The sequence below is a fragment of the Felis catus genome, chromosome B1 (assembly GCF_018350175.1).
Source record: "Felis catus isolate Fca126 chromosome B1, F.catus_Fca126_mat1.0, whole genome shotgun sequence".
Classification (NCBI taxonomy): Eukaryota; Metazoa; Chordata; class Mammalia; order Carnivora; family Felidae; genus Felis; species Felis catus.
In genome coordinates, this window is record NC_058371.1 from 96,560,600 (window position 1) to 96,584,881 (window position 24,282).

A 24,282-nucleotide genomic window follows, 5' to 3' on the forward strand; every position below is an offset into this window, starting at 1 on the left:
CACACAAGTGCACGCTAGCAGGGCAGGGACTCAGAGAGAGAGAGAGAGAGGGAGAGAGAGAATCCCAAGCAGGCCCCATGCTGTCAGCGCAGAGCCCGACGTAGGGCTTGCACAAACTGTGAGATCATGACTTAAGGCAAAATCAAGATCTGGTTGCTTAACCAACTGAGCCACCCAGGCACCCCTAATTAGATGGATTTAGATTTTCATGGATAAAATATGATATATTTAAATAATCAACTTATCCTGTAAAATACATTTTGGAGCCAACAACAAACATACTCTTGAAAATATGAAATTATTTTGTAAACATCCTTAAAATGTAAAGCATCCTTAAAAATATTTCACAAATATTTACACATCAGCAAACATTCTCCATTTCATATAAAATTGGTACCTGAGAAATTTGCCACATGAGTACATTCATCCATGACTCCTTTCATGAATATTAAAGATTCTTTCTGAAGATTGTTTCTTCTTTGTTCTTTACTGAGTAGGTGATATGACTGAGGGCCACAGCTTGTATAACTACTTTTATTGGGTGAAAGTGTTTGATTGAAGCACTCCATCTTAGAGGTATCTTGCAACAAGAGTCCTTCTGATGTGGCACTGATAGATGTTTTATTAGATTGATGGTAGTCCCTAGGTTTTTGGGATACAACTTGGTCTGTCATATCTAAATTTAAAGTTCTAGACACCAGATTAAGGTTAGTTAGCTTGTCTGCACCAATAGGGAAGCGTTTCACAAACTCTTGTCCCATTTTGAAAGAATCTGTCTGAATATACAAAAGAAGACATCATTTAGTATAAAATACATTTTATTTAACAACCTTGTTAAAATAAAAAGAAAACACAAATGTCCATCAATGAATAAATAAACAAAATGTGCTATAGACATACAATGGATTATCATTTAGTCTTAAAAGGGAACAAAATTCTGATACATACGACAATGGATGAACTTTGAAGACATTACACTAAATGAATAAGCCAGAAACAAAGAACAAATACTGTATGATTTTAAGTTTTATGAGGTACCTAGACTAGTCAAATTTATAGAGACAGAAAATAGAGTGGGGATTGCCAGGGGCTGGAAGGAGTGGGTAATGAAGAGTTACTGTTCAATGGGTACAGAGCTTCAGTTCAGTAAAATGAAAAAGTTCTGGAGATGGATGGTGGTGATGGACAGAGGTGATGGCTGCACAACAATGTGAATGCATTTATTAACACCATTGAGCTGTACACTTAAAAATGGTTGAAATAGTAAATTTTATGTTGCATATATTTGACAACTTAAAAAATAACACAGAAAAAAGAGATTTCAGAATTTATCTGAGGACTAAGATAAGTGACTTATACTATATTGCTTAATATTTCCTATTAAACAATAAAGGGTATCATTTAGTCTGCATCACGTTTTTATTGCCAAAGTTTTGAAATTCATGATCTGCCTTAATCTTAGAACTTCCAAAGCCTTATGAGTGTATCCTGGCAGTAATACATCAGCTACCTCAAATCCCTTTCTTAGGCTGAACTAAGAAGAATTAAAAATTATCAAGGAAAAAATATTACCTATTAAAATCTCAAAAGGATGTACTAAGTTTAAGGACTTGTAAGTACAATGTAATTTAAGTAAAAATAAACGTTGTTAAATACTAAAGACAAAGTCAAAAGAAAAAACAATGACAGCCTGGGAAAATATATTTGCAACTTATATGACAAAGAGCTAACTGCTTTAATTTATTAAAAGCTAGAAATGAATATAAAGTCCCAAACCACAATAGAAAAAGTGAGCAAAGGATATGCACATAAAGGTCACAGAAAATGAAATATAAATTACCCTTAAACTTATAAACATGTTCAATTTCACTTAAAATTAAGTAAATTAAGTAAAAACAATACCAATTTTCATTATTAGGTTGACAAAAAAAAATGAAACCCGTAAGTTTGCTAACACACTGAATTTGTGAAATTATGGGAAAACAGATACACATGTTCCTGCTGGTAGTAAAAATTGAAACAACTAGAATTAGACAAAATCTAACCACATTACAAATGGAACAACATTTCTAGGAATTTACACTTGTGAAATTTATTCATGGCAGCAGTGTTTGTTACTAGTGAAAAATGAGAAACAACATTAATACCCATCAACAGGGAACTAGTTAATGAATCATGGTATGTCCATCCATACAGTCTCATGCAGCAGTAAAAAAGAAAAAGGAAACATTTGTGTATAGCCCATAAAAAAAGGTAAGAAAAAAGGTCATATTTCTATTGGTTTGAAAAATTCCTTGAAACATTAATAAATAGTGGGTTATTTGTTGAGGGAGATAGGACCTAGACAAATTGGGAGTACGAGTAGGAACGGTTTCATTATATGCCTTTTTATACTTTTTGATGCTTGAACATATGACCTACAAGCTATTTAAAAAATTAAAGAATGAAAAATTGATTGAATGCAGGAAAAAAATCCAACAACTTGGTTAACAGAAAAAATCACTAGAGTCATCTGGACCAAAGAACTGTACACCTAAAAACATTGAGAAATGTAAGATCAAGCACCCCAGAATTACTCAGAGGGGTACACCAACAACTTTAACTGCTTTTGATTAGAAAAACATAGTTTTTATAACAAAAAAGGAAGCCATCTTGACATTCCCTGAATATGTATTGCTGTGAACAAGTTCTGAGACAAAAAGAGTTGTATACAACCACCAAGAGTCAGAGACATAAAAAAAGTGCTGGGTAAGACTACACTGCTGTTTCAGACAACCAAAATTTTTGACATCCCTTTAAAAAGATGCATATTGAGTTTTATCATAAGTTCTCAAATATAGGCATTTTTTTATTATATGTATGGGGGAACACAAGGAACTAACTAGCAGGTAGAGATATTTTGTTACAAAGTTCTTAGGCAAGTAAATACCCTTTGAGGTTATACAAGATAGATTTCTTTTACAAGAGTGAGATTTATAGTGATGTAATCATAAATAAAAAGTCCTAATTGATAGTATAGATGTTTTTTCTTTCTGAGATTTCTTGAGATCCTTGGTAACTTCCAAACTGAATGTATAAAATTTAAAAATTCATAAAAAGAAAAAAACCATGAAAGGAATTGGTCACCTTAGGAGACTAAGAGGGAACCAATTCATTATCTTGAAAACTAGTAAATTAAGGGAAAGATATCAAGCATTTATCCTGCCTTTTATATATGAACTGAGCCAAATAATAGGTAACCAATAAGTGCCTTTTTATACAAGTGTTCAAATTAATAAATAAAAAAGAAATGACAGATTTAGAATATCAGCATTTTGCAGTCCTCCACTAATAGACATAGGCATTAAACATCAATGGAGGCTTACACCACAAAATAGAGACAACCGGATATTATGCACTTCCGACACTCCTACCAAAGAAATAAAAACTGAGTTTAATCAAGCCTCTAGACCCAGCTGCCAACTTTCAGGCAATATAGAGCATGAGTGAACATGCTAAACTATACCATGAGAATGCAATAAAAAATATCTAGTTGGTGAGAAACTCTAAAGGTAAATAGTCTAAATTCTTCAACAGATAAATTATAAGGAAAAGGAAAGGAATGGAAGGGAACTTACAGATTAAAAGACACAGAAAAAGCACATCAAAAAAAAGAATTGTAGTGTATAAGGATACATATTTGGACAATAAAATTATTTTAAAAACAGAAGGAAGTAATTACTATAAAAATAAGGGTAATGATTAGCAGTGCGGGGAGAAGAGCTTTTTAATTAGGACACATGGGAGTGGTTTCTGTGTTGGGTGGTCAATTTCTATTCTTGACCTATTACAAACAGGTTTTCTGTTTAATAAATGTTGTAAGACATACATTTGCTTTGCACGATTTTTTATATCTATATTTTCTTTTATTTATTTTTAAAATGTTTATTTATTTTCGAGAGAGAGAGAGAGTGAGTGCAAGCAGGGGAGGGGCAGAGAGAGAGATGGAGAGAGAGAATCCCAAGCAGGCTCCATGCTGTTAGCATGGAGCCTGACATGGGGCTTGATGTCACAACTGTGAGATCATGACCTGAGCTGAAATCAAGAGTCAGAGGCTTAACTGAGCCACCCAGGTGCCCCTATTTATATTTTATTTTAAAATGAAGAATCTTAAAAAGTAAAAAACAGTACTGCCTTTTAACAAATTTGTGATTCTTTTTAAAAATTGAAAACATGAAACACAATCAACTTTTGCCCCCCTCCAATGTTATGCAGAAATTAAAAATACTTACTCCACAATATTCAAGCATGTGAATAATTTCTTCTTCATAAACTGTCTGTGTATAATACTGCTTTTCCAGCTCCCTCCAATTAATCGATTTACTTAGCACACCCTGAAATAACAAACTAAATTAAGATCAAACCACACTATCAAGCATTTTGTCCAATAATTTTATTATTAATGTGCAGAAAAGAGTAAACATAGCAGGCTTGAGATTTCCTATCTTTAGAAAGCTCTACTTGCAATGTTGGCCCTTGATTAGAGTCTGGGAACTGGACTAATAAACAGTTCTTTGCCCCAATATATATCTTTCTAAATGATAAAGTGATAAATGATAAAGTCATTGTGACAAACAGTGTAGTTTCTGCTGAACACATACTTTCCCTCTGGAGTTTTGGTACATGAGGCAGAGACTGCCTAAATGATTGACCCCTGATAAAAACCCTGGACTCCCAGGCTCAATCAACTTTCACTGATGGACATTTTGTACATAATGTCATAACGCATTGCTAGAGGAATTAAACACAGCCTGTGAGCTTCTAGTGGAAGGTTGTGCTTGATTTCCTCCGGACTTTGCCTCATGTGCCTTTTCCCTTTGCTAATTCTGTATTGTATCCTTTTGATGTAATAAGTCTTAGTTGTAATACTAAGTGGTACGTCCTGTGATTTCTTCTAGAGAACCACCAAACCTGGAGGGGGTTTTAGGAACCCCTAAAACAATTACCTTTCATTACATATAGCTATTTAAGTATTAATTGCAATTAAATTACCGTAGTGAAGACTCCAGATGCTGTGGACCAAGACAGGCATGGGATCAATGGCATGGGCTTAGGCCAGTTGGATACTGCTAAGGAAGCCATCTGAAATATGTTTAACAGTCAGAGAGCTTCTGTTTAAATTTCTATTCATTAAAATGAAAACTGTTTACTATGAAGAAAGTAGTCTGGTAAGACTTCATTTACTATGAAGAGAGTAGTAATTGGTAAGATAAGACATGAACACAAAATCTCTAAATACTTGGGAGTGCCTGGCTGGCTCAGTTGGTAGAGCATGCGACTCTTGATCTCAGGGTTGTAAGTTTGAACCCCACATTGGGTAAAGAGATTACTTAAAAATAAAATCTTAAAAAATCACTAAATACTCATGAGAATGTCTAGCAACCTTGTGAAACCCCAAATCATAAATTCAACAACAACATATAACTTCTCCCTTAGAAAGTAATAAAGTACATTGGAAAATTTTAAGTAATCTGAAGATCTTCCACAGAGAACTACTTTCTACTGGGTAAATATAGAGCAAACATGCTGAAATGTAGATGCTAGGCAGGAGGCTAATCACACTCCGTACTTAAGTGACCTGCTCAGTGACAACAAAATCACAACTATAAAATCTCAGACCTCTGAGGCTGACTGTAAAAAGGCTGGTGAACTACAAAGCAACTTATATAACTTATATAATGTAATGTGTGTGTTTAGAGAAAGGAAAAGTTATTTTTTGGCTAGGGGAATCAGAGAAAGCTTCATGAAATGGCTGTCCTTTAGGGAAAATGAAAGATGGGGTCTTGTCTTCTATATAAAGAAGACAACATGATCAAAGGCAAGATGGTGAAAAAGTGCAAAGTCTGTTAGGAAAACAGCCAATATAACTTACTTTGGCTGGTCAATAGGGCATATATGGTGAATGGGGTGAGGGAGATAGGTAGGCTGGAAAGACTGAATAGCAACAGATGAGAGGTCCCTTTTGCTCTGTATATAATGGGAAATTAATAAAGAGGTCTGAACAAAAGAGTGGCAATGTCAAAGAAGTGATTCAAGGAAGCTAAAATGATAGCACTTCCTAAGATTGATTAGAAAGAGTAAGATCTGAGGTAGGAAACCAACCAGTATAGGCAGTAGTTCAGGTGAAAGTTCTAAGATCCTAATCTAGGTCATAACAATGCAAACATTACTAGGTAGGGAAAAGAAATAATTTTCCACCCTTCAATTTCACTAATAATATTTTTGAATTTTAGCCAGTTTTTAAACTTAATTTTATAATTCAAATTACTTACAGAAAACTATATATATTTTGTTGTTGATTCTTTTAAAATGTATGGAGTGACTAATATGTTCAGGAAACAATTAGAGCATATCAATAGCCCTTACTGAACCTACTGCTTCATGGAGAAAAACTGCTAAACAAGTAATCCCAATGCAGTGAAATAAGTACTAATAAGAGATGAAGTACAGTCTAGGGTTTAGGCTGGGAGTGGAGGAAGTTCTCATAGGAAGTAAGCTCTAGACTGGAACCAGAAGGGCAAACTGTTATTTGGTTAGGTGAAAAGGCATGAGAAGGCACTAGGAGAATGCTAGCACCCAGCATATCTAAAGCCCACTGGAATAGCAAGCCTTTGGCAGGTTTTAAGCAGGAGAGAGCAGAGATGAGATTTAGGAAAATCACTCTAGTTATGGTGTGGAGAAAAACTAAGAAGTTTAATGAAAGAAAAGACTAGAGAAAGAGAAACAATTAGGAGGCTGTTTCAGTATATTCTAGAAGACAAAGGTATAACAGTTACCTCTTTATCACTGGGGACAGCAATAAGAGATAAATGAAAAGTATTTTCTACATTTGCTATCTTCACCAATTTAACAGCAAAGTAAGTCACTTATATTTGAGATGTGAAAAGTTAAATTTTATAAAAATTAACTTTTAATACAATATTAAATTAAATTCAATACCTGAGCTATGACTATGAAGTACAATCACTGTCTATATAAATCATACAAAAAAAAATCATTATAATGGGAAAAGTTTAAAACCTGTTCCTGCTTTTGCCAAGACTAAAATTAATTCTACATCTTAAGTACATTTTTAAAATAACTACATTCTCTAGATCTTACAAACATAATCACAATTAAGTATCAGTTGAAATTAAAAGGCTTACATGTCCTCCCATGGATATTCCGGTCATTCCTAGAGGTCCATAACCCTCTCTCTCTAGCCAGTGCAAGAGAGCTGCAGATTCTAAAACAAGAGCTCCTCCCATCACAAAAAGGTCAGACACGTTTTTTAGGCTGGACCTTCTAGCCTCACAAGACAAAAGAGAAAATTATTTATGTATTTACATTTTAATATATGCAAAATTACAACAGGCAGCCAGACTTCATGTTTTTCTTTTAAAGGACCAGATAGCTAATGGAACAAACTGATGGAATTAAGAGTGCTAACATTATTCTACATATTAATCAGCTAATACTTATTTTTTTAAAAGTTATATCGGCTTTTTATTGAAATTCAATTAACTACTTTGAAGCCCAGGAAATATATTTATTTGATAGCACTTAAACAAACTGTTAAAAAAAATTCATGGTTGTCCCATATGAATTTACACAGGGGTAAATTATTACAATAGAACTTAAAGCATAAAAATTTTAAAAGCAATGTAAAAGAATTTAACCTAATACGAGGCTCATGTATTACCAAAATCTTAAATATGTTGCTTATTTTCAAAAAATACACAATTTATGAATATAATCAACTGGAAATTTTTTTATTTTTTAAATAGTAGTGTAATTAACATACAATGTTATATCAGTTTCGGCTGTATAACATGGTGATTTGACAGTTTTATACATTACTCAATGCTCACCATGGCAACTGCAATCACCATATGTCACTATATAAATGTTATTAAAATATTGACTATATTCCCTATGCTTTACTTTTAATAATTAAAAGTTGGTTGAAAAAGTAATTTTTCATAAAAATACATGTTTTTTTATTAACTTAAATAGGGGTGTCTGGAGGGCTAAGTCAGTTGTGTGTCACTCTTGATTTTGGCTCAGGTCATGATCCCAGGGTGGTAGGATCCACTCCAAGTATGGAGCCTACTTGGGATTCTCTCTCTCACCCCCTCCCCTGCTCTCTCTAAAATAAAAACAAAACCAATTCAACTAGAATTTTCTGTCTTTAGAAACTAATTTTACATGTAAGTACATTTCCTTATTAGAAGCATTTAAATCTTTTTAGATTCCAAACCATTCTTACATAGGCATACTTCATCTTATTTCACTTTGGATTGCACTGCACTTCTTACAAATTGAAGGTTTATGGGGTGCCTGGGTGCCTTAGTCAGTTAAGTGTCCGACTCCTGATTTCAGCTCAGGTCATGATCTCACAGTTTGTGAGACTGAGCCCTGTGTGAGCCCTGAGATTCTCTCTTTCCATCTATCTCTGCTCCCACCCCGCTTGTACACGCACGTGTACATAAATAAATGAACATTAAAAAAAGAACAAATTGAAGGTTTATGGCAACCCTGTATCGATTAAGTCTACGGATGCTACTTTTCCAAAAGTATTTGCTAACTTCATGTCTCTGTCACAATTTAGTAATTTTCATACTATCGAGAAACCTTTTCATTGTATTTGTTATGGTGACCTGTGATGTTACTGTTGTAATTGTTCTGGGGCACCATGGAACTGCACGCATATAAGATGGCAAATTTAATGGATAAATGTTATGTGTGTTCTGACAGCTCCACTGACCAGCTGTTCTCCACCTCTCTCCCTCTCTCCCACCTTCCTGTTCCCTAAGATATAAAAATCTTGAAAGTAGGCCAGTTGATAACCCTACAATGGCCTCTGTGTTCAAGTAAAAAGAGGAGTCACACATTTCTCACTTTAAGTCAAAAGCTAAAAATGATCAAGCTTAGTGAGGAAGGGATGTCAAAAGCGGAGACAGGCCAAAAGCTAGGCCTCTTGCAGCAAACAGTTAGCCAAATTGTGAATGCAAAGTAAAAGTTCTTGAAGGAAATTAAAAGTGCTACTCCAGCGACCACACAAAATAGAAAGCAAAACGGTTTTCAATTTTGGAGAAGACTGGTCTGGATAGAAATCAAACCAGCCACAACATTGCCTTAAGCCAAAGCCTATTACAGAGAAAAGCCCTACCTCTCTTCAATTCTATGAAGGCTGAAAGAGGTGAAGAAGATGCAGAAGAACAGTTTGAAGCTAGAAGTTAGTTCATGCGGTTTAAGGAAGGAGGCCATCTCTATAACATAAAAGTGCAAGAAGGTAAAGCAGCAACTACTGATATGGAAGCTGCAGTAAGTTATCCAGAAGATCTAGTGAAGATAACTAACAAAGGCAGCTACAAATAAACAACAGATTTTCAACGTTGAAAAACAGCATTCTGTTGGAAGAAGATGCCATCTAGGACTTTCATAGCTAGAGAAGAGATGACAATGGCTAGCTTCAAAGGAGGGGTTGACTCTCTTGTTAGGGGCTAATGCAGCTGGTGAAATATCTCCAAGGTATGCCTATTTAGTGGTAAAAAAGAATACTATCTTATTATTGAAGTGTCCAAGTTAGAATCTGTTTTCAAATTTTAGTTCATATAAAGACATACATGATTGGCCACTGGATGAAACCTTGTTGAGGTGTACAAAATTCACTTTATCAATGGTTGTTTACTGTATGTCTATGTAGGGTAATTATGCACAAAGAACTAGCAGCTGTAGGAATGCCAAGTTGTGAAAAACACATTTCTGGCCCCCAAAGAGCTTATGTCCACTGTCCTACCACATCTCCTCAGAGCTCTAAGTCAGAATTTCTCTTTATGGAAACTATGCTATCCTCTGTCAAAATAGATCATAGATGTGCTTCCTCATAAAACAGCTCATGTATCCCTACATTTGTTTCTTATTCTCATTCCAATTTTCTATTGATGATCACGTAATTCCCCTGATTATGTATTTTGGCTTCATACAGAAGTCTGAATTATCAAACTCACTTCAGTTTGCTCTTTTAATAGAAGTTACTAATGTAGGGTTCTGGGACAGTGGTTATTTATTTATAACAGTGGACCGAGTCTCACACTTTTGATGAAAACAAGCATAAGATGGCTTTTAAAAAGAGAGATAAAAATAAATTTACTATTTAAATTGCAAACCATCTCTTACAATGAATTATTTGAGAAAAATAAATATACTGGTGTATTATTATATTTCTTGGGTTTATGATACATGATAGGGTATTTTATAGACATGATTCTCACAACAATTCTGTGTGGAAGAAATTATAGAGTATTCCCACCTTATAAATGAGGTAACAGATACTTAGAACAAGGTAATACAATTATTAAATGACAAATTACAATTACAACCTATGTCTCTATGACTCCAAAGTCAACATCTTTCTGTTAAACCCATGTTGCCTCTAACTATAACTCAATAAACTCTTTTGGGTTTTTAACCACCAATAGAACAGAGTAAAAATGACACACTTAGTTCTGAATACAGAGCTTGGTTCCAGAGTAAGAATTCTTGAACTACTTAGCTTGGACATTAATTTTTCACATTTCACAAAGTTTATTCTAAACTATCCTTCATAGGATACAGGTTTGCTCCCAACCCACTCCAATTTCATCTATATCTCTTCCATGTCACGACCACATAGAACATGTGACCTCTAAATCTACCTCTCCAGGACTTTCCAACTCCCTACTTAACTTCTCCACCTGCAGTTCTAACAGACATCACACATTTAACACATGCAAGTCAGAACTTTTGATTTCTTACCAACAATATCCAATTTATCAATGAGTCTTATCATTTCAACTTCTAATTACCCATGAGAGCTTCTTTCCATCTCTACTGCCACTTCCTTAAAGTCACTTTTTTTTTCCTCCTGCATTACTGCTATAGCTTCCTATTTGATTTTTCTGTTGCTACACTAGCCCGACTAAGCCAAAATAAGCTTTTAATAACACAAATCAGATCATTTCTCTCCTTAAAGTCCTCCAAAGGTTTCCCACTGCACTTACAGTAAAATTCAAAGCACATGGCTCTTCATAAATCTGACCCTTGCCTACATTTCTGACCTTGTCTTCTACTACTCTCCCATGCTTATATTAGGTTTTTCATTCTTCCTTCTCTGAGGCTGATCTTCCTCTGGGTTTTCACCTTGGTGGCTCCTTCTCATTATATCATGTCCTCAGATCTAACACTGCTCCAACCCTGCGCCCACCTCAATTATTCTTTACTTGGTTGCCCTGCTTTATTTTTTTCATGGCATTGATAAATATCCAAAATTACCTTACTTATTTTTATCTATCTCTCATCCTAGAATATAAGCTCTATGACAGTAAGGACCTTATCTTTTTGTTGTTATATTCCCAATGTTTTGAATCAAATATTTACTGGATGAATCAAAACCAAACATGACATAGCTTATGGAAATGCTTCATAGTTCATCATTTCTAAAAACCAAGAAGAGATTATCTTCAGATTACCTATACTATACATTGCAAGAATAAAAAGGAGTGGTGTTAATTTCACGAAGTAAGTAAATGTACTTTAAGAAGGAAAATGTTTTAACATTTCTTCAGTTACAGTTTTATAAATAAAATATATCTTCCATCAGCCTATTAAAAACTTTATTTTAAGTTTATTTTGAGAGAGAGAGAGAGCAAGCATGAGTGGAGAAAGGACAGAGAGAAAGGGAGAGAGAATCCCAAGCAGGCTCTGCACCACCAGCATGGAGCCCAAGACAGGGCTCGAAACCACAAACCATGAGATCATGACCTAAACTGAAATCAAAAGTAGGACACTTAACCAAATAAGCCACTCAGGTGCCCCTAAAATTAAAAAAAAAAAAATTTTAATATTTATTTTTTAGAGAGAAGAGAGAGACAGGGTGTGAGCAGGGGAGGGGCAGAGAGAGAGGGAGACACAGAATCTGAAGCAGGATCCAGGCTCTGAGCTGTCAGCACAGAGCCCCATGTGGGGCTTGAACCCACAAACTGTGAGATCATGACCTGAGCCGAAGTCAGATGCTCAAATGATTGAGCCACCCAGGCACCCCTAAAATTTCTTATTTATCTCTTTATCAAACATTTTAAGTGCAAAAAGCTTAAGATAAAAATTTAACTCAACATGACTACTACAGTTTTATAACAGAACTTTTCCCCAAATAACATTTGCATGTTAAACTTAGAAACGATTAACCAAAGACTAACAAAAATTTTAATACCACTGAAAATCTGGCATAAAGATTACAAAAACGAAGGTGATGTATACTTACATTTGGTCCTTGGGTTTCCTGCAGCCATTTAAGAATGTGGGTCAAAGAGAAAGTTTTAAAATAATTAAATACAGTTTGTGTCTCAAAACATATTTACTTAAGCAAAATAGTTACATTTGAACACAATTTATTACTGAAATAACTATTTTCTAATTATCTCAAATAGGCTGTTGAGGAGTTCTCATGATTTTCAATGTGATTTTTTTCTTTTTTAAAACAGCTTTATTGATATTGCATACCACATAATTCACCCATTTTAAGTGCACAATTTAATGTGTTTAGTATATCCAAAGGGCTGTGCAATCTTCAACTTAATTTTAAAATTAAGGTTGTTTTTTTTTTCATTTATATGTTGACTATATAAAATCTAGAAAATACAGAAAAGTATATTAGAAGAAAAACTACTTCATGTACAGACAACCATATTAATATTTTGGTGTATGTCCAGTATTTTTTCCTAACACACAGTTTTTAATGGATTTTCTGTTTTTAGGTTTTCTGCCTATCTATGTCACACCAGAGTTTTGTATCCTATTTTTGCATTATACTTTTCATATATTACTGTAAACTTTTTAACAATAACTAACCATTAAAATTTACTGAATGTCATTTACCAGGCACTGTTCTAGACAGTATTAACTAGTTAATACTCTGAATAATCTAAGAGATTATTCCCATTTACCAATGAAAAATCTGAGGTACTAAAAGGTTAAATAACAGGTCCAAGGTCATACAGGTAGTAAATGGTAGAGCAATATACATAACCAATTGCATAATATTCTAATATTATGAACCACAAATTACTCAACCATTTTTCTACTGTGAGACATTTAAGCTATTTCTAATGCTTTACTATTATAAATAAAACTATATAAATCTCTTTTCAATCAACTTTCTCTTTTCTTTGTATTTTATCCTTAGAATAAATTTCCAAGAATCAAAATCACTGTCAAGGGACATAAGATTTTTTAATGCTCCTGATACATACAGTAGAAATGCTTTCCCCAAGGATTAAACCAATTTTGACAGCCATTAGTAATAAGAGTGCCTATTTTTTTTTTTTTTTTTTTTACAATAGCCTCACAACTACTGGGTTTTATTTTTTAAATCTTTGGTAATGTTGCTTTAACTTTACATTTCTCTTATTACCAGCAACGTTGAACATTTCTTTTCAATTAAAAAAAATTTTTTTTTACAGTTTATTTATTTTTGAGAGAGAAAGAGAGAGTACATGAATGGGGTAGGAACAGAAAGAGAGGGGAGAGAGAATCCCAAGCAGGCTCTGCAGGCTCTGTGCTGTTGGCACAAAGACCTATGTGGGGCTTGAACTCACGAATCGTGAGATCATGACCTGAGCCGAAACCAAGAGTCAGATGCTTAACCAACTGAGCCACCCAGGTGCCCCGAACATTTCTTTATATCTGTGCATCAGTTTCATTTCTTCTTCTGGGAATAGTCTGACGTCATCTTGAAAGTCAAGTTAAGAACTGTTCTAAACCTCAACTGATGACTTAAATGTAAATGAATTTAAAACATGAAGGTTTCCTTAATAGCAAACATTTGACTTAATAATATTCAAATCCAGCATAAGTTTTATAAGAAAAAAGTACAATTTATCTTCATTACACAGTGGAAGCACAATCCTTAACATTGGTTGTTTAAAGGCATGAAATAATTTTTCACTTCTTTTCATTCTTGCTTCTTAAATATTTTCTGAACTGACACTAAATTTAACTGGTTTAGAAAAGCTGGTTACTATCTATTATTCTTTTTGAAGACTAAATCTATAAATAAGAGAAAAGATTTCTAGGTATCACAAAAGGATATAATAAGGGTTTTCTAGCAACAAAGAAGCCATTCGGGCTTCTTTAATCATAGGACGAGCCATTAGTGTTCGTCGTCTCCAGTAATGCTAAGGAAAGAAAAGATGACATACTTAAAGAATGTAATAACTACATCTGTGTTACAAAGAATATGTTAACAAATTAGGGATTAAGGCGTCATAGAAAGTCTTACATGATCTCCTGTTCCAGCAAGATGAATGCATACAGGTTTATATTTGCTGTTCCACTCCTTAGGAACAATAAGTTGGAACCTATTTAAAATAAAACACATAAGTAGAATTCTCTTTAGAAGGTTTTCAATACAAACTTTTCAATTTGTAAATAATTAAATTATTTGGGAGAAGAGATCATTCAGAATTTTGACATTCAAATTATGATGAATAATTCATGTTTGCATAAAGGCAAATAAGATATTATAAATTTGCTATATTAGGATATTATATTAGGATATTAAAATATGCAGTACAATATAAACACAGAATTCATTGTAATCATTTTTACCTTATTCAGTATCACTTTATAAATGCATAATGAAATTTTCTTATTTTGTTGAGACATCAATATATATGAGTAAGTCTTAGAAACAACAACTCTCTACATAGCTCTGCTTTTTCTCCTTGCAGGAATAATGCTTGGTTGTACAAGCTGTTGATGTATCAGTAAAATACTTTATGTTATCTCTTTTGCTTTCCAACTTGGAGAAAAAGCAATCCATGCCAGATGCCAAAAAACAAAAAACAAAAAACAAAAAACAAAAAAGTTTTCCCTATGTGTCATCTTCTTATTATAGTAATTTGCTTTTCATTTAATGTTTTTTCCCTATAGGACTTTTACTTTAATTGTGGTAAAATACACGTAACATAAAATTTACCATTTTAACTATATTTAAGTTGTACAGTTCAGCAGCATTAAGTACATTTACATTGTTGGGGTGACACCTGGGTGGCTCAGTTAAGCTTCTGACTCTTGGTTTTGGCTGAAGTCATGATCGCATGGTTCGTGGGCTTGAGTCCCGCATCAGGCTCTGCACTGCCAGCATGAAGCCTGCTTGGGATTCTCTCTCTCATCCTCTTTCTCTGCCCCTCCCCCACTCACTCTCTCAAAATTAATAAACTCAAAAAAATTTTTTTAAAAAGCATATTTACAGTGTCATGCAACAATCACCACCATTCATCTTCAGAACTTTATCTTCCTAAACTGGTTTACTTGCCTTTTTAATTTCCTTAGCAACTGATATTTTAGAATTATTATCTAATATAATACTGCATTCTGTCAACTCAAGGTTTGACCTTAGGTAGCTGCATTCTCAGGCAACATAAACCTCAATTTTGAGCTTATTTTGCTTGTGCAGGGGACAATATCACTAGTTATCTATTATCAATAAATTGTTGAATAGAGAATACACACAAGTACATTAGGAGGGTTCAGTGGTTCTTTCTGTTTTGTGCTCATGGGAACTAACTCTTAATTTTTAATCTCTTCATCAAAACTGCCAATGTTAACAACTCTGCTTCATTTTGCATTCTCAGAACTGTCCTGCTTCTTGATATTTTGATGATTTGGGGTAAATAAAAACATTTAAAAATGCTTTCTGTGAAATGCTGGACATCTCTGCTATTATTTTTTTCCTTCTGTTTCATAGCATTCCATGTAGAGACTTCATTATTGGAGAATAGCTTTAAATTAATAAGAATATTTTATTACAGTAATAACTGACCACTCATCTAATAGAGGCTCACTAATTAGTCTGTCTGCTCATATTACAGTACCTTCTCACAAGAGTATTTTCCAGTGCCCGTGATGAATAGGTAGAGTTCATGTGAGCTCCTCAGCTACAGCTGATTGGGCCTGGGGTAGTACAAATTAGGGCAGTAAAGATTTGTTTTTTGGTAGTCTGTAATTAGGACAGACTCTAGATTCTGTTGAGCTTTCAACATGAAGGCTCTGTGGAGCTGTGGTAGCTATTTTTTGTCACTGCATGAGAAGCAGAGAAAGATAAACTACCCACAGAGAAATGGCATGGGTCATAAAGCAGGGATAAGAGACCAGGAAGCATACAGGAAAGGGAGGTAGGGAAAGTATCTATATAGGTCTTAATGGCTTCCCATTTTCAGCTTCCAAAATCTCTTTTTAAATACTGAGATCATTGACATATATTATTAGTTTCAGGTATATAATTTAATGATTTGATATATGTATGTATTGTGAAATGATCATCACAATAGTTAGCATCCATTACCACACATAGCTACAAAAATCCTTTTTCTTGTGATAAGAACTTTTAAGATCTACTGTCTTAGCAATTTTCAAATATACAATACAGTATTAACTACAGTCACCACGCTGTACATTATATCCTCAAGACTTATAACAAAGTTTGTACCTTTTGACCACTTTCACCCAATTCACCCAGCCCCCACTCCCAACTCTGGCAACTACCAGTCTGTTCTTTGTATCTCTGAGTTCCAAGTTGTTGTCATCATTGTTTTAGATTCCACATATAAGTGAGAACATATGGTATCTGTCCTTGTCTGACTTATTTCACTTAGCATAATGTTCTCAAGGTCCATGTAGTTGCAAATGGGAGAATTTCCTTTTTTGTTGCTGTTGTTATTTAATTTACTTTGAAAAGAGAGGATGGAGGGGTAGAGAGAGGGAGAGGGAGAGAGAGAATCCCAAGAAGGCTCTGTGCTGTCAGTGCAGAGCCCAACATGGGGCTCAATCCCACCAACCACGAGATCATGACCTGAGCCAAAATCAAGAGTCAGACACTTAACCGTTCAACCAACTGAGCCATGCACGTGCCCCTGGAGAATTTCCTTCTTTCTTATGTCTGAATAATACTGCACTCCTTTTATATACCACTTCCTTATCCTTTCATCCACTGATGGACATTTAGGTTGGATCCATGTCTTGGCTATTGTAAATAATGCTGCAATGAACACGGGGGTGCAGATATTTTCTCAAATCAGTGTTCTTGTTTCCCTCAAATATATACCCAGAAGTGGAGTTGCTGGATCATATATGGTAGTTCTATTTTTAATTTTTAAAAAAAATTTTTTAATGTTTATTTTCTTGAGAGAGAGACAGAGTACAAGCGGGGGAGAAGCAGAGAGAGAGGGAGCCGAAGTAGGCTCCAGGCTCTGAGCTGTTAGCATAGAGCCCGATGTGGGGCTCAAACTCCAGAACTGTGAGATCACAACCTGAGGCAAAGTAGGATGCTTAACTGACTGAGCCACCCAGGTGCCCCGCCCTGTGTATTTTAAAAGAATGTGTATTCAGATGCTGTTGGATATAATATTTTGTGAATATCTAGGTTAAGTCCACTTGATCTAATGGGTAGTTTGAGTCCAATGTTTTCTTACTGATTTTCTGTCTGGATCATCTATCCATTGCTGCAAGTCAGGTATTAAAGCTCCCTATTGTTATTCTATTGCTGCCTTCAAGTTTGTTAATTTTTTTAAATATATATTTAGCTCCTATATTGGGTACATAAATATTTACAAATATTATATCCTCTTGTTAGACTGATCCCTTTATCATTATATAATGACCTTCTTTACCCCTTATCCAGTATTTGTTTTTAATGTTTATTTTTGAGAAAGAGGGAGGGAGGGGCAGAGAGAGGGGGGAACAGAGAATCTGAAGCAGGCTCTGTGCTGACAGCAGACAGCTCGATTCAGGGCTCAAACTCATGAACCATTAGATCATGACCTGAACCAAAGTCAGATGCTTAACTGACTGAGCCACCCAGGTGCCCCTCCAATCTTTGTCTTTTTTGTATGATATAATATAGCTATCTTTATTTTCTTTTGACTTTCATTTGCATGGAATATCTTTTTCCTTACCTTTACTTTCAGTCTATGTATGTCCTTCATCTGAAGTGAATCTTTTTTTCTTAAACAGTTTTCTTTTAAAGCTTATTTATTTAAGTAATCTTTACACTCAATGTGGGGCTCGAACTCACAAACCCGAGATCAAGAATTGAATGATCTTACAACTGAGCCAGCTAGGTGCCCTGGAAGTGAGTCTTTTATAGGCAGCACATACTTGAGTCCTGTTTTTTCTTTTTTTTCAATCCATTCAGCCAGTCTAAGTCTTTTGATTAGAGAATTCAGTTGGTTTACATTTAAAGTGATTATTGACCGTTATAAATTTATTATTGCCATTTTGTTTATTGTTTTCTGGCTGTTGTGTTATTCTTTTTATTATTTTATTATTCTTTTGTTCCTTTCTTCTTTTTGTCTCTTTGTGATTTGATGATTTTCTGTAGTGGAATGCTTAGATTTCTTTGTCTTTTGTTTATCTAGGTTTTATCTTTGTGGTTCCATTAGGCTTATATAAATTATCTTATTTATAACAGTCTCTTTTCTATAGTTTTATTCTGCTTCACCCCACGTTTACCGGGAGCAATGCTAAATAATTATTGCAATTAATGCTAACCAATTAAAAATAGTATGCCATTGATATTATAATTGTAAGTAAAAAATAACTTACTACTTTAAATTTTCTGAATAAAAATTCTTACCTTGCAATAACAGATTCAATTGGCATTATATCAGGCACATAGTGGGCCATGGGGGAAACAAAGTGTCCATCTAGGATCTTACAGTCTGACTGCTCTTCAATCTAAAAGAAAAGCAAGACCAAAATGTATACATACATATAGACTAAGGTCTATCATGCATGTTTTAATATAAAAAAGTTCCATTCAATTAAAAATTTTTTCACTGACTACCATGTATTCTTTTGCCCCAGTTTTCTGAAGGCATGGCTCCTCACACACATTTCTTTTCCTTTTACATCCTTTACTACAGGCTAGTTGGAAAAGTAAACTATAAATAAACTGCATTTGTACAAAAGCATGAAATAAGTCAATAAAATACTAGTTGGAAGAATTCAAAAATATCAAAGTAAACATAAGAACAATTTACAAAGAAACTGTAAAAATAATTTACCACAATCAAATAAGGGTTGACTTGATGTTTAAGCAATCCATTGAGACAATGAGTCATGTAAACATTAAATAAGGAGAAATGTATATTTATATTTATAGCAAAGGCATTTGCTAATGTCTGACACCTAAACTTTCCCTTCATCAGTTATTTTTTATAAATAAAAAATCTTTATCAGGTCAGTAATCAAAATTAAGTTAGCAGTAAAGCACCACATATTTTCATTAAAATTGTAAACAAAAAATTTTATCTGTGGATACCATATATAACCATCTTATTTTAAAACAAAAATTCTAGCCAGTAATGTCTTATTAAATAATCCACATTTTGTTTTGCATGTGACTTAAAATGCTACTTTATCATGAAGTAAGTTTTAATAAGTTATAACATTATTTTCAATCCTTTATTGGGTTTTATAAGTCTATCTTTTTCCCCCCCACTCGTTTAAAAGGTTTTTTTTGGTTTTTGGCTTCCAAGTTTTTATTTAAATTCTAGCTAGTTAACATACAGTGCAATATTAGTTTCAGATGTAGAATTTAGTGGTTCATCACTTAACATCAAATACCCAGTGCACATCACAGCAAGTGCCCTCCTTAATCCCCATCACCTGTTTAACCCATTCCTCCATCTGCCTCCCCTCTGGTAGCCATCAATTTGTTTTCTATAGTTAAGAGTCTGTTTCTTGGTTTGCCTCCCTCTCTCTCTTTTTTCCCCTTTGGTTCATTTGTTTCTTAAATTCCACATATGAGTGAAATCACACAGTATTTTTTTCACTGAGCTTAATACTAACTCCATCCACGTCATTGCGAATGGCAAGATTTCATTCTTTTTTTATGGTTGAGTAATATTCCATTGTGTGTGTGTGTGTGTGTGTGTGTGTGTGTGTGTGTGTGTACACTGCATCTTCTTCATCCATTCATCAGGTGATGGCCACTTGGGCTGTCTCCATAATCTGGCTATTGTAGATAATGCTTATTAGCCTACCTTTCATTTATACCAATATCATGCTGTTTGATCATGCTGCAGCTTTATAATATCTATTGACAAATGACTGAAGTAGGTTTTCCTTATCACTCTTCTTTTTTAGGTGTTCCTGATCTGATTGTACTTTCATGATTCTTCCCAAAATAATTTTAAGATCATTTTATAGACTTCAGTTCTAAATTGAGTATTTTAATTAGGATTGCACTGCATTTTTTGAAAATGGTAAGGAGACCTGATGTGTACAATATGAATTTATATGATTTAGAATAATAAATTATTTGATAAAGGAGGCAGCACAGATTAATGTGAAAGGGAGTAATAATCCCACAAATAGTGTTGGGACAAATGGCAACTTGGTAAGAAAAAAAAGCAATTTAGAACCATAAGTAATATAGACTTAAAAATTAAACCAGCTATAACTCAACAATAAAAAGATGAATAACCCGGTTAAAAATAGGCAATGATTTCATAGATGTCTCCAAAGAAGCTATACAAATGGCCACTAAGCACATGAAAAGATGCTCAACATCACAGTTATAAGGGAAAGGCATACTGAAAACCACCCACTAGGATGGCTATTTAATACAAATAGTGTGAATGTGGACAAACTGGAACTATTATACACTACTGGTGGGAAAAGTAAAATGGTGCACTTTGGAAAACAGTTCTTAGTTCGTCAAAAAGTTAAGCACAGAATTACCATATGACCCAGAAATTCCACTACTAGATTAATATCAAAAAAATTCAAAACATATATACACAAAATCACTTGAACATGAATGTTCACAACCTTATTGATAATAGTCAAAGAGCAGAAACAATCCATATGTTCATTAGCTGATAAATGGATAAACAAAATGTCACATATCTATACAATGGAATATTATTTAGCAATAAAAAAGAAGGTAATGTTACATAACATGGATGAACCAAGAAATTTTTGCTAAGTGAAATAAGCCAGACACAAAGACTTCATATTATATGATTCCATTTATATGAAAAGTCTAGAATAGGTCCATTGAGATAGCAGATTAGTGGCTGCTAACAGGTGGGAGGCTGGGGAAGTAGGAAGTAACAGCTAATGGGTACATAGTTTCTTTTTGAGGAGATAAAAATGTTCTGGAATTAGGTAATGATAGTGGTGATGTTTGCACATCTTAGGAAGAATAATAAAAAACAACAACACTTAACTGCACACCTTAAAAAAGGTGAATTTCATGGCAGGTGAATTTTACCTCAATTTTTAAAAACCAAAAGAGACAGTAATGGGAACAATAGGGGAAGAGGAAGGGATGCATCCCCAAATCTTAACAGTAATTTTTCCTTGGGATACAAATAGAATTAAGCAGTGGAAAGTGACAGAAAGTTAGCTTTTTGATTTTTTACTTGGTATGCTTTTAATTTGTTTGTTTTAAGCCTGTGATTTTTAATAGGAAAAAAACCAGGTAAATAGTAACATTTAGCAAAATTTGAGGGAGAAATGTTCTAAATCCAGAAGCTATAGAAAGAATAGCTATATGGTATGGATGAGGGATTTCCAATGTATAAAATTTTGTTTTTAGTAGTGGAACTGTTTTGAAAAATGAAATCCTCTAAGGATATCCAATACATATAAGAGATGAAAATAGAGTTACTTTGATTGAAGGGCAATGAGAGATATGAAGGCTATGCATTTGTACCCCTTCCCCAACAATACTTCAATTATCCAATTATATAATCCTAGAACTTTTTTACAGAAAAACATGGTTGCTAAAAAACAACACTATTTCAAATATATTCTCTAATTTTCTCTAATGTTACTGCGTTTTCTTTCTACCATTCTTTCACCAATTAACTATTTCCCATAACATTTCCCTGATGTTATTTAATAGGCGTTTTGGTTAACAACTTCTCATGTGCTGATTCTCCAAGTAGAATACTTCCCTGTATTACTCATAATTCTTCTTAAATATTTTAATCCTTCTGATCCTAAAGATACAAAATGAGGCTCAAAAAGATGAAGCCTAAAATATTTTCTTCTGTTTAAGCAAGTACTAAATATATGCTCTCATATACATGATTACAATTATTATAAGCATCCTATTAGGATACATATGGTATTTATTTTAATCATATTAAATGAAAAGTCTATACTGTACTCATGTTTTAGTGTTTATTATTATACTCCAATATTCAACTTATTCTTTTTTTAAGCTTTATTTTATTATTATTATTATTTAAGATTTTATTTTCAAGTAATGTCTATACCCAACATGGTCTTGAACTCACTCCCACTGACTGAGCCAGCCAGACACCCCTCAACCTATTCTTGACACATATTTATGTTAAACCAGAATTTCTGTAAATTGCATTTCTTTCATTTAAATACCTTATCAATGTGTACTGGGTAATCACTTGAAACCAGATTCTGACATCTTTCTCGATTTCCAATCATCTTTCTGAATTCGAAGAGTCTATTAGGATAAGGGGGGAAAAAGGGAAAAATTCAGTATGCCCATTATACAGGGAGTGATGTATAATGCTGAAAAATTTGCAAGTCCAGTTCATAAGCTATGTTAAAATTTAATTCAAATCATTAGAGAAAAAGATGAGGCTACTGGTTTTTATTCAAGCTGGACATCTTATCCATAAAACATTTGAGAAATATCATTGTTCAGAAAGCAATTAACATATGCAATACTCAAAATTAAAGGCATAAATCCTGAAAATTCATTTTAAGTCCAGATACTTCTATGACCTACAGTATATCCCAGCTTTATAGTCATTACAAATTCAATTTACATGAGGAAGCTCTATCCCTGGAAACTATAAGCAACTTAAAAATAATTAAAGTTCAAAATCTACTTTGTATTTGAGAGCTCTTTATTTTTAATTTTAAAATTACTTTTAACATAATTTATGATTATATGGGATAAAACGGAAATAATTAAAAAGACAGAAGAGAAAAAGCAATTTAATATTTTATATACTTTAATGCTTAAGTTGCAATCACTTCATATTTATAACAAAGGATTATATCACTGAAAAAAAAATTTTAATTTTTTTACTAAAACAAATTTAGAATAAACATTAAAAAAAAAGTGGTTACCTTTTGAGATCCTCTGGCCTCCCCCATCCTCTGATAAAAAGTTTTGTGAGGAGAAGTCTCCGGTATAGAATATCTAACTTGCTGACACCCATTAGTAACAAACAAACATCTATGAAACAAAATTTAAAATAACTTTAAAATATTTTATTTTAGGCACTAGGTCAATTTCCTAGCCATCTCTTTAAATATCAGGTAAAAATTACAGATTGATCTACTCTCCTTGGAACTTTGCAACTTTCAAACACACTATCCATTTATCTGTGTGTATTTATTTTATTTTAGAAAGAGTGTGCATGTGCGAGTGGGGGAGGGGCAGAGGGGGGAGGGGTAAAGGGAGGGAGCGGGGGGGGGGAGAGAGAGAGAGAGAGAGAGAGAGAGAGAGAGAGAGAGGCAGGGGGAGGGAGAGAGAGAGACAGACAGACAGACAAAGAATCTTAATCTCTGTTCAGCATGGAGCCTGATGCTGGGCTCCATCCCACGACCCTGGGATCATGACCTCAGCCAAAATAAAGAGTCCAACGCTCAAGCAACTAAGCCACCCAGGTGCCGCATATATATGCGTGCGTGCGTGCGTGCGTGTGTGTGTGTGTGTGTGTGTGTGTGTGTTTAATTTATTTATTTTGAGAGAGAGCAAGTGAGCATGAGCAGGGCCGGGGCAGAGGGAGGGAGACAGAGAATCCCAAGCAGGCTCCCTACTGTTAGTTCAGAGGCCGATGTGGGGCTCACATTCATAAACCAAACAGTGAGATCATGACCTTAGCCCAAACCAAGAGTTAGATGCCTACCCAACTGAGCCAGCAGGTGCCAATATACTGTATATTTTTAACTATAGTTACCATAATGTACATTACACCTCCCATAACTATTTATCTTACAGATCTTAAAAATATTCATTGCAAGAAAAAAATGTGTAACTATATTTGGTGATGGATGTTAAACTTATTGTGATAATCATTTCACAATATATACGTAAGTCAAATCATTATGCTGTAAGTTTTAAATTAATACAATGTTACATATTAATTATATGTCATTAAAACTGGAGAAAAAATTTAAGATTGAGATTAAACTATGTACCTTAAATTTATT

General features: G+C 33.9%; 2 protein-coding genes across 4 annotated transcripts in view; one reads left to right on the forward strand and one right to left on the reverse strand.

Moving 5' to 3' along the window:
- Positions 1–24,282, forward strand: part of MFSD8 (major facilitator superfamily domain containing 8) — a 150,557-nt gene that overhangs the window by 29,742 nt on the left and 96,533 nt on the right. The window lies entirely within an intron of this gene.
- ABHD18 (abhydrolase domain containing 18) overlaps positions 1–24,282 on the reverse strand; it is a 38,664-nt gene that overhangs the window by 4,413 nt on the left and 9,969 nt on the right. Inside the window, exons 2-11 of one of the 3 annotated variants that reach the window (XM_006930871.5) lie at positions 23,194–23,302; positions 22,474–22,558; positions 18,695–18,795; positions 14,339–14,417; positions 14,150–14,234; positions 12,323–12,350; positions 7,185–7,323; positions 5,032–5,121; positions 4,272–4,373; positions 398–776 (exon numbers count right to left, since the gene is read on the reverse strand). In XM_006930871.5, coding sequence (XP_006930933.1) covers positions 398–776; positions 4,272–4,373; positions 5,032–5,121; positions 7,185–7,323; positions 12,323–12,350; positions 14,150–14,234; positions 14,339–14,417; positions 18,695–18,795; positions 22,474–22,558; positions 23,194–23,285 — 1,180 coding nt within the window. In that variant the 5' untranslated portion in view covers positions 23,286–23,302. Of the gene's footprint in view, positions 1–397; positions 777–4,271; positions 4,374–5,031; positions 5,122–7,184; positions 7,329–12,322; positions 12,351–14,149; positions 14,235–14,338; positions 14,418–18,694; positions 18,796–22,473; positions 22,559–23,193; positions 23,303–24,282 lie in introns of those variants that run through there. The other 2 variants (XM_045055885.1, XM_045055886.1) reach the window with 2 other exon arrangements.